Source organism: Staurois parvus, unplaced genomic scaffold (assembly GCF_062004578.1).
Source record: "Staurois parvus isolate SC_StPar_1 unplaced genomic scaffold, SC_StPar_1.0 ptg001432l, whole genome shotgun sequence".
NCBI classification, from domain to species: Eukaryota; Metazoa; Chordata; class Amphibia; order Anura; family Ranidae; genus Staurois; species Staurois parvus.
In genome coordinates, this window is record NW_028319228.1 from 5,407,718 (window position 1) to 5,418,234 (window position 10,517).

A 10,517-nucleotide genomic window follows, 5' to 3' on the forward strand; every position below is an offset into this window, starting at 1 on the left:
AGAGCCATACAAAGCAGTGCATAGGAGCTGACGGGAGAGAACTGCATTATTGGTAATATTCGGCAATCACTGGGTGCCGGAGAGTAATCACACTATATAATTGAAGGTATATCTGAAGGAAATTGTACAATTAGAATGTATAGTGTATGGTCACCTTAACATGCTTACAGTTACCGACCAATAATGTGATAAAAGGAGCCCTCTAGTAAGATATTTATGTTACACATCATGTACTATACATCCTCCCTCCCTGGCTACCGAAGCAAAGAGATCCATTCACAAAAACTGAACACATTGCAGCCAAGCTCACCCTCCTCCTCCTGAACCCAGCCAGTATTTGCTGCACCCTCCTGGTGTGCTCATCACATCATTCTTCTACATACCACAGCTGGATCTATGGAAGAACAGGTCCCAGCTATGCTACCTTCTCTCCCATGATGTAATGGAGTAATTACATATCGGTGAGCTCTCAGACTGAGCCCCAGAGGCACTGATACAAGAATTATTGCAAGGGGCTCTTACAGTTATTATGAAATAGCTTAGGAAACCTTCCTAATGTATACTGGGATTTCATGTTCTAATAGTATCAGCTTTCCTAAGAAATGCAAGCCACATGAGATGCACAAAAACCAAAGGCAACCAATCAGAAATCATCTTTCAATGAAATTTCTCAAGAAGGTTGCAATGGGGTTCTGTACTGAGTACATCAGCATTGTTCCTTCAACACCTTAAAGCCCATCACCAGAGGGAACAAAAATCCAGTGGAGCGGGAAGGGTTAACTGCTTTTTTGGGTCTAGGGTTCCAGGAACAGCAGTGTTACAAACATTGATCCTCCACTCCACTTCTCTTCTACCCTACGCTCCAGCAGTGGACTATCCCTGGCATCCTCACTTCCAATACATGGGTATGAGCACTGTGTTAGACTTGATGATATTAGAGGACCTGCGACTGCCTGAGCATAGTGGACAACAAGCTGCAGGGACCATTATCATAACCTGGAGAAGGCTGTAGGAGATAAACTTCTTTTTGGCAGCACCCTGGACATAAATGAGATTTTAACCCTTGCAGTGCGAGACAGGTCCACTGGACATAAATGAGCTTTAAACCCTTGCACTGTGAGAAAGACCCACTGGACATAAATGAGCTTATAACCTTGCAGTGTGAGACATGCCCACTGGACATAAATTAGCTTTTAACCCTTGCAGTGCGAGACAGGCCCACTGGACATAAATGAGCTATTAACCCTTGCAGTGCGAGACAGGCGCACTGGACATAAATGAGCTTTTAACCCTTGCAGTGCGAGACAGGCCCACTGGACATAAATGAGCTTTTAACCCTTGCAGTGTGAGACAGGCCCACTGGACATAAATGAGATTTAAACCCTTGCAGTGCGAGACAGACCCACTGGACATAAATGAGCTTTTAACCCTTGCAGTGCGAGACAGGTCTACAGGACATAAATGAGCTTTTATCCCTTGCAGTGCGAGATAGCCCCACTGCAAGGGAGCATTCTTGTTTTTTACAGAGTGCAGCTTTAATAAATAATAACTATTTCATTATCATTGCCGTATTATTACAACTGTATGATCATACAGAACTTATATAGTGTCAACAATATAAATGTAGACAATAAAGTTACAATACAATTCAAGACAAGAGGGTTAGGGGCAGTACCAGGACAGGGTAATCCAGTGCCCAGGGCAAGGATCTAGAATTGCGTCCCCTTCTCCCACTGTTAATGCATGCCATAGAATGGGTGTACCACCCTGCATCTATTCTTTGCCCCCTTGTTTCTCTGTGCCCAGGGCAGCTGCCCACCCATTGTCCTGGCCCTGGTTAGGGGAACTCTGCTTACATCATATCACACTATGCTTTTAGATGACCTCTTTTTTATCACTCTTTGTGAGAACACCTACATTAATTTGTGTTTAGATTATGTTTTTTATTTTATTCTATTTATGCTATTTAGCATGTACACTTTGATGAGTGTGTATATATATATATATATATATATAAATAAAACATTCCCTTATATTATACTGCATTTGTGTCTTGCACTAAGACTCAAAATACTGAAATAGAGTATTTTATTCTATTTCATTTTATTCTGTGTTATCTTGTTCTTTAGCCCCGATGAAGTGAAGTGTTGAGCTTCTGAAACGCAGTGGCTTTTTTTGTGACCAATTTTTGTGTAAAACAAAAATTTATTGGATTTGCACAGTTTCTGTGGCACTCTCATTCTCTCTACATCTCTTTAATAAATGCTATGTTAAAGCACAGTTCCACTCAAAAGTGGAAACTCTGCTTGTTTGCCTCCTTCCCCCTTCCACTGCCATATTTGGTACCTTTTGGGGGGGAGCGGATACCTGTTTTTGACAGGTACCCGCTCCTACTTCCGGCTCAGTTCGCTGTGGCGAAGTGATGCTCCCTCCTTCCTCCCGCTGTCTCCTGGGAACCTTCACAGGTCCCAGAAGACTGCCGGACCATTGAGAATGCAAAGCGCGACTCACACATGTGCAGTGAGCACCCAGCTGTGAAGCCACAAGCTGTCACAGCCTGGTGCCCACAGTTGTGATGTCGGCGCCAGGGAGAGAAGAGGAAGAGAAGGGACGGCACGAGTGTGCACATAGCTGGAAACTGAGACAGGTGAGTGTATTATTTGAGAAATCCTGCGCAATGGGGAGACTAGGGTCTGTAGGCTGCTGCTAGCAACTAACACACGTGAATATGGTAATAAATCAATTAGGATGCTACGCTGTCACTCAAAACACCTTCCCCCAATGTGTAGTTCCTTCAATATTTACATGTTGCTTTATAGGTGTTTTCACTATGTTTTACCTTCTTTATCACCAAGTAATATATTTACAATCGTATTTATTAAAGAGTGTCGCAAGGGTATTCTCATTGAGGAGGGAGGTGCATTGTAGCATGATACATCATGGCGGATTGTAGGAGTACCTCCAGAGAGCTGTATTGTAGCACAATACACAATATTATTATTTATGTTCATTTTTAGAGTTGTGATCACACATTTATCCATTGAGGAGGGAGGTATATTGTAGCACGTTCACATTCTTTATCACCAAGTAATATATTTTCAATCATATTTATTAAAGAGTGTTGCACCGGTATCCTCATTGAGGAGGGAGGTGCATTGTAGCACAATACATCATGGAGGATTGTAGGAGTACCTCCAGAGAGGTGTATTGTAGCACAATACACAATATTGTTATTTATGTTCATTTTTAGAGTTGTGATCACACATTTATCCATTGAGGAGGGAGGTGTATTGTAGCACATTAACATTCTTTATCACCAAATAATATATTTACAATTATATTTATTAAAGAGTGTCGCACATGTATCCTCACTGAGGAGGAAGGTGCATTTTAGCACGATACATCATGGAGGATTGTAGGAGCACCCTTATTGAGGAGAGAGGTGCATTGTAGCACAATACACAATATTGTTACTTATGTTCATTTTTAGAGTTGTGATTACACATTTATCCATTGAGGAGGGAGGTGTATTGTAGCACAATACACTTTTCTAACCACGCATCTTTTAAAGTGGGATTCACACACACACTTATCACTTTAAATATTTTCTCACAGTTTTAAGAGTAGCAGTGCAGCATCCTAATTGATTTATAGGTGAGTGTGTGTTTATTAAAAGTCAGCAGCTATAGTTTTTGTAGCTGCTGACTTTTAATAAACACAAAACTGACTAGAACTCCACTTTAAGGGACTAATTTAAATGAGGGAAGTAGCCTAGTAACACAAAACTGCTAACTATGAATCCTGATTGCAGGGGTGGACTGACAACTCATGGGGCCCCCGGGCAATAGGGGATCATGGGGCCCCTGTGTCCTTGCCCAAACTCAAAAAAGCCTATGAAAAAGGTACCAGGGGCATCTCATGGGGCCCCCTACTGACCCGGGCCCTCGGGCAGTGCCTGAGTTTCCAATTGGTCAGTCCGCCCCTGCCTGATTGGTTCTCTTGGGCTGTTGGACTGTATTGCCCTCAACATCAATGGAGTAAGGATTGAACCTGAGTGTTTTCATGTGATTTTTGAGACTTTTTTTGCGCATCTTTGATTGTTTTTCACATCTGGTTTTCTGGCTTTTTCAGCCATTTTTTGATTCGCCAATGGACAGCTAGTTACACGGAGGAGGAAACGGTTGTTAGGCCTCATGCAGGTGAGCACTTCTGGGCATGAAACCTAAAATGGGGGCATATTTCGGCACCTGGGATACACATCTGCTACGTGCAGCTGCCCTTAGTAGTGAATGGCTGTATGCAGGTTTACACTGCTACGTGCGCCATACTGGATGCAGGCTATAGGTGCCCATGGTTGTAGCAGCATAAACCCATGTACAACCAACTATTATTATGGGCAGCTGTAAGCTGCAGCTGTGTACCCCTGGCTTTGAAATACACCCAAATTTACCTTTTGTGTTCAAAAGCGCTCATGCGCACGAGGCCTTAGGCATTAAACCACATGGAAAACATGCTTTATTTTGCATTTTATAGAAGCTCCCATTGACATCTTTTGTGGCAAAAAACATGCAATCGTGCCCCAAAGAGTAACTGTCATTTTTTGAGTGTTAAACGATAGCACATTGCTCAGATGTGAAGGGACACAATACAATAAAACAGAAAACTTGTGCTGAGCATTGCAGCGCTTCTGGAAACATGCTTCAGATCGCTCAGATGTGAATGGAGGCTAGGGTTTACAAGCAATGAACAAGTGCACTGATTGCGAGAATCTGAATGGGAGGGATTTACTAAAACTAGAGCACTCAGAATGTGGTGTAGCTGTGCATGGTAGCCAATCAGCTTCTAACTTTAGCTTGTCCAATTAAGCTTTGAAAATAAAACCTGGAAGCTGATTGGTTTCTATGCACAGCTGGACCAGATTTTGCACTCTTCAGATTTAGTAAATCCCCCCCAATGAGTTCTTTTTCTCTCTAATTATTATTATTATTATGCAGGATTTATATAGCACAACAGTTTGCTCAGCACTTTACAATATAACGGGAGACAATACAGCAACAATACAGTTCAATACAAGAGGGATAGGAGGGCCCTGCTCCTTGGAGCTTACAATCTAAGAGATCTCATACACCACTCTGGCCATGGAAAACAGATGATTAGTTCTTTTTAATTGCTCTTTGTGCCAATTTATTCTTACCACAGGTTTCAAAATCATTTTTTAGGTATTACAGATGTGTATAATCAATAAAGAGCTCTTTCTAAGGTGCCCAAGCAAGATGAGTTTCTATGAATGAAGCAATGAGAAATATCTAGCAGAGCTGAATGAGGCAGTAAGGTTAATTCACAGCCAGGCGATGAGTGTAATAGTGTAAATTCTCTGCAGGAATGGGCTTGGCCAATGAATGTTGGATGTCCGACAGCACGGTAGAAGTACAGTCTGGGCAGGGAATGAATTAAAACCGCTGTCACTCGTCATCACACGAATGGAGAGAGCGTACATCCAAATGAGTCTGGCAAGAAACATGTTCCACTGACGATACTTGGTTCATGCGAGTCGTGATTAGTGGAGGGCATGGTCTCTTCTATGTGGTTAACGTTCTTTTTATTCTCCAAAACACTAGTGCCAGTGAATTCTTTCTGCTGCTTTCGGAGCTGCAACTGGAAGCTAGGACAAAACAAGTACTATCTTAACAGTTTCTCTCCCTGTGGTCCATTTTTTTTATACAGGACAGATGAATTACTGTTGGGATATAATTGGCTGTGTTTCTGTAATATTCAGAAAAGAGAGGAAGAGGTGTCTTTGTAATCTTGTGCTTCTACTTGGGTGGTCAGCAGCATGCCTGCCCCCAATTTGCCTCAATGAGTGTAGCATCTCCTGCCATAATGCTCTTCCTAATCAATCTGTCCCTATTTACATGTGTATTGTTAACCTTAATATGCATGTCCTACACTGAGCTGAACACCTGGTTCTGTGTACTACAGCAAACCTCAAATCATTTTTTATTTCCCCAGATAAGCTCATAATCAAAATTAATCTTACCTAATCTTCTTATATCAAAAACTGAGAGCCTTTCTTATGGTTTCATAATACTCTTACACAGAAGAACAGAAAACTCAAGCTTTTAGATAAGCAACTTAATAAAACAGGTATGTGGCATAATCAACTAAAGCTGGACACATGGTCTTCTGATCACATTTAGACATACTTGGGTATGGCCAAATATAAGCAATCTTGTCATTGCCCATACCGAACCAAGAACAGGTATCACAATAACCCAATACTAGGGTAGATGGGGGTCACTGCATTACTGATTTTTTTTTCAGTCCTACCCAAATGACATCTATTTGGGCAGCCAATAAGCAATAAGGTGTACACTTTTCACACATGGCCATTAAATTGGATCTACAGTCATTTAGGTTGAATGGTAATGAGTTCACGTGCTGGCACCTTTGAAATGTGTCCCTTTCAGAAGTGTGCCTTGGAGTTTTGCTCCTTTTTCACATAAAGGCATATTTTAAATCAGTGAATTTAACTTTCTTCAAACATTCACGGCAGGGGAATAAATCACTGTCATTTAAAATGCATAGACCAAGAAGGTTCACCTGCAGTGAAAGCTTTAAATAATTTCACATTTGCTGCTTTATAAATATGCCCCATAGTCTATAATAAGGTTTCTCATGTCTCACATTTTAAGCCTGGCCCATATTGACCACTTTGTGGCAAATTTTATCTTGGCTTGTCACTTTTTGCATTGTAGATAAAACAAGAAAGGTCAAATTTACAAAAAAATCTCCATTGGTAGCTGTGTTAACACATTTTCCTTTTTTATTTTTGTAATGTATGAGAATATTATTAATGAGCCCTTTACTTTCTTTCTGTACCTATTCATCTACCCCTGCTGGAATCTTTGGTTTTAAGTACAACTGCGAGTAGTAGGTTCCCCAGTTTAACTACAAGCTGGTCATGAACTTGAGATGAGCCTTGGGTTTTCATGTGCAATCTCACAAGATAAAGTCTAATCAGTATACCAACAGGTGAGTGAACATATTATTCTTGTATTGTCAAAGTGTGGATGATCAAGCACTTAGTAGGCCAAGTAAGCTGATGATAATCATCTAGAAACATGTACTGATAGACGTATACAGGCTTCTCAAAGTTCTAGTTCACTAGGATGTCTTTGGCTTCAATATGCAAACTACCAAAGCCACAGAGAGCCAGGCAAATAGCATTTTCAGAATTTGAACAAGCTACTTACAGTACTTCTCACAAAGTTTTCTTTATAGGTATTATAAATCATTATAACAGGTTATATTGTACGTCAAGACTATATGAACCTGTATTTGCTGTATAGAGTTTGTACAGATCACAATAATTACATCTCAAGTAATCCAAATACAGGAGGGCACAGTGATAAAGATGGTGTAATAGGAGTATATGCTCGGAACATCCACAGGTTGGTTACCTATCCACTGCCATTTGATCAGTCATTCTTATCTATAATTCTTTACTAGGCCATCACATAACTCATGTAACTAAATGCTGTGTCCTTTTGTATCAGTGAAAAACTCTGGTTGTACTTTCCCATAAGAACCAGCCTTTTTAATCTATAGATATAATTTACAATAGAGACTAGATTTTATTTGATAAGCATGGGAAAGTACTTATGGTTCTTAAGATAACACCTAAAATGATAACATCTTAGGTATGATATACCAGTTTATACAAAAACTGTTTCATCCTTTATTAGAGTGCAACCTTTAAGAGATTACACAATTTATTACATTATTATTATTACATAACATATATTATAGGACTTTACATTATTCCTTCTTTTTTCTGCAAACACCAGAGCCCCAGTCTGCAATCCAATATACTGAACTTGAAATATGTTTAAGCTGCATATAGTGAAAAACTATATAGAATGATTTAAAGGGGCAGATCTTTGCTGTACAATGTACTAACTTCACAACTAACCTACCAGGTAAGCAAGTTGTCTGCTCGCAGGTCTTAACATGCTCTTCCAGCCTAATATGTAAGCCAAGGCTTGACCATGTCTACACCTTGTACAGGCTAATGTTACATTTAGCCAAACACTGAAGCATTATGCATATATTCTTTGCTGGAAACTTTTTCGGAGTTGCTTATTTTCATAGCTTAAAGATCCCATTCAGCAGTTTTTGTTCTGAAGGGTGATCCCAGACACCTGCAGTCCCTTCCTGAGCTTTCCTACAATGACAAAGTAAATATACAGATGTCATTTGCTAACCAACGCTGCAGGGGTGATGGATCAGCATACAGTGACAATCAAGCTGAAGTTCATCAGCTGAAACTCCTGGCAGAAGACCTTCCACCAGCCTGAATTCTGGCACTAGGTTTGGTCTGGATTGCTTGATGCAGTTCTAGCAGACACGATCCCCTTGGATCTCACATTTATTGCACATATAAGCGTGAGAAGTGAATAGGAAGTAAAACAATTCCACTTCATTGTATGTCTTTCTTTCATACGGCTAATCCGGTTTACACATCACGCCTACATAGTTCAATAGGACTTTATACACTTGGGCAGAGGCAAGAGAGTATAAAAGGTATAATGTGTGTGTCTGTGTGTGGGTGAAATAAAGATGAAATCACTGAGAACAAGACATGTTCAACTGCCACTCATCTGCCTGTCACTTTGCTGTCATTGGGGACTTTGAAAGAAGATCTGATTTCAAGGTTGTGTCCCACAATACCTCGACCTGTCCAAATACATTATCACATTCTAGACATCTGTGGTGTCACTGTAAGAGCCCCAAACCAACACTAAATACACCTCCAATATAACTGATTTATCACATATAGACACTGCAGTCATTAACAGAACTGATAATAATACAAAACTGAAACCCTTATGGTAAACATGTATGAAAAATATTTCTATAAAAGAGCACATGTAACAATACAAAACTGAATCATATATGGTAACGATTTACAGAAAAATAACAAATAAAAAAAAAAGATCAATGTGCACTGATTACATAAAAATAGGCGACCCTTTTTTGCAGAATACACAAACACAAGGCTTCACAGTTTAATAAAACTGGAGCAGCTGTGCACAGTAACCAATCAGCTTCTAGCTGCGGCTTGCTCAGTTAAGCTTTGGAAATGAAAGACAGAAGCTGATTTGCTGTCATAGACAGCCGATCCAGATTTTGGCTGCTTTCGTTTTTGTAAATTCTCTTTTAAATGAGAGATATAGATCATGTAATATCCCTTTCTTCCTCTATATATACAGTACATATTACATGATCCCTCTCTTTTAAAGGGGAATTTGTTAAAACTGATCATGCATTATATATATATATATATATATTTTTATATATATATACACTGTATATATGTACGATCACGTTTTTGGCTGTGCATTACGCCACTATTCCCCATTGATCCTGTATCCACACAACTTTGTCCATTCCCTGCCAACTCTCCCCTGCCCTCTCTTTGCTCCAACATCTAAGCCCAGCAGCAGTAGCAATATCATAACACAAGCTGTGCCATTTGCCAAGATCCCACATCACAGAGCCACTTTTTTTTCAGTCCCAACCTAATCTGGACTGTATCTGAGCATGCAATGCAGCATCATTTTACTTACCATCGGGCCCCTTCTCTCATGTGCTAAGCCCCGGTGAAATTTGAAGGCAAGATGATATTATTTTTTCCCTGTATCCTTAGAAAAGGGGGGGGGGGGACCCTGGTGCTACTCCGCTCTTTGAAATCACATCAGTTCCTTGCCATCAGGAACTGAGAGTGTAATAATCCTTCTGGTTTGCAGGCATTCTGCAGAGTGCTGGAAGGTCTCACAATTACATGACTGTTTCTATTAAGCAGCTCCATCGTCTTCTATGTGGGTGGTCTGGCTCTAAATAGGCAGGACCTGTCAGGGTCACGTGACTGGTAGAGAGAAAAAAGGCAAAAGAAACACTACAATAAACTCTACAAGGGACAGCCAAGCAAACTCTTTTAACATGTTATCTGCCTTAGCTCAGGGTAAACATAGTCAATAGCTTTTAAATGGTGTGTTTGCAGCCTCCTTTTACTCTTGTCATTTCATTTTCTGTAAATGAGAATTGTAAGCAAACTGAAACCTTCAGCTCACGACGGCAGGCTATTAAAAAAGGGATTACAAAAGGGAAACAAGTTTTAAATAAAAAAACAAAAAAAAATTTCAAGCATATAAAGGCATACTAGGGGTCTAGTTATAGAAAATTCACTTTGCAATTGTCTCAGCATACAGTACGTACATGTGTAACAAATAATTCCTGTAATGTTTGTAGTATGTGTGTAATAGTTTCCCCTGGGTAAATGTAACAACCGCTAACATTTGATCTTAAGAGAAAAATAGCTTAAGAACATTCGACCATAAGAGTTGATAGGCGAAAAATATTCGACCAGCAGGGGAAACAATAAGAGGGAAACTTCTGCACTGTGTGGAGTCTATGGAGAATCTGGTGCAAACGGCCGAACAAATGGGTGTTTAGCA

General features: G+C 40.1%; 1 protein-coding gene across 1 annotated transcript in view; it reads right to left on the reverse strand.

Annotated features, from left to right (window-relative positions):
- Positions 1-9,838, reverse strand: part of PTCH1 (patched 1) — a 144,378-nt gene extending 134,540 nt beyond the window's left edge. The window contains exon 1 of the mRNA XM_089662136.1: positions 9,630-9,838. Within this exon, the coding sequence (XP_089518262.1) occupies positions 9,630-9,632 (3 nt within the window). The 5' untranslated portion in view covers positions 9,633-9,838. The remainder of the gene's footprint in view (positions 1-9,629) is intronic.
- Between the last annotated feature and the right edge of the window lie 679 nt (positions 9,839-10,517).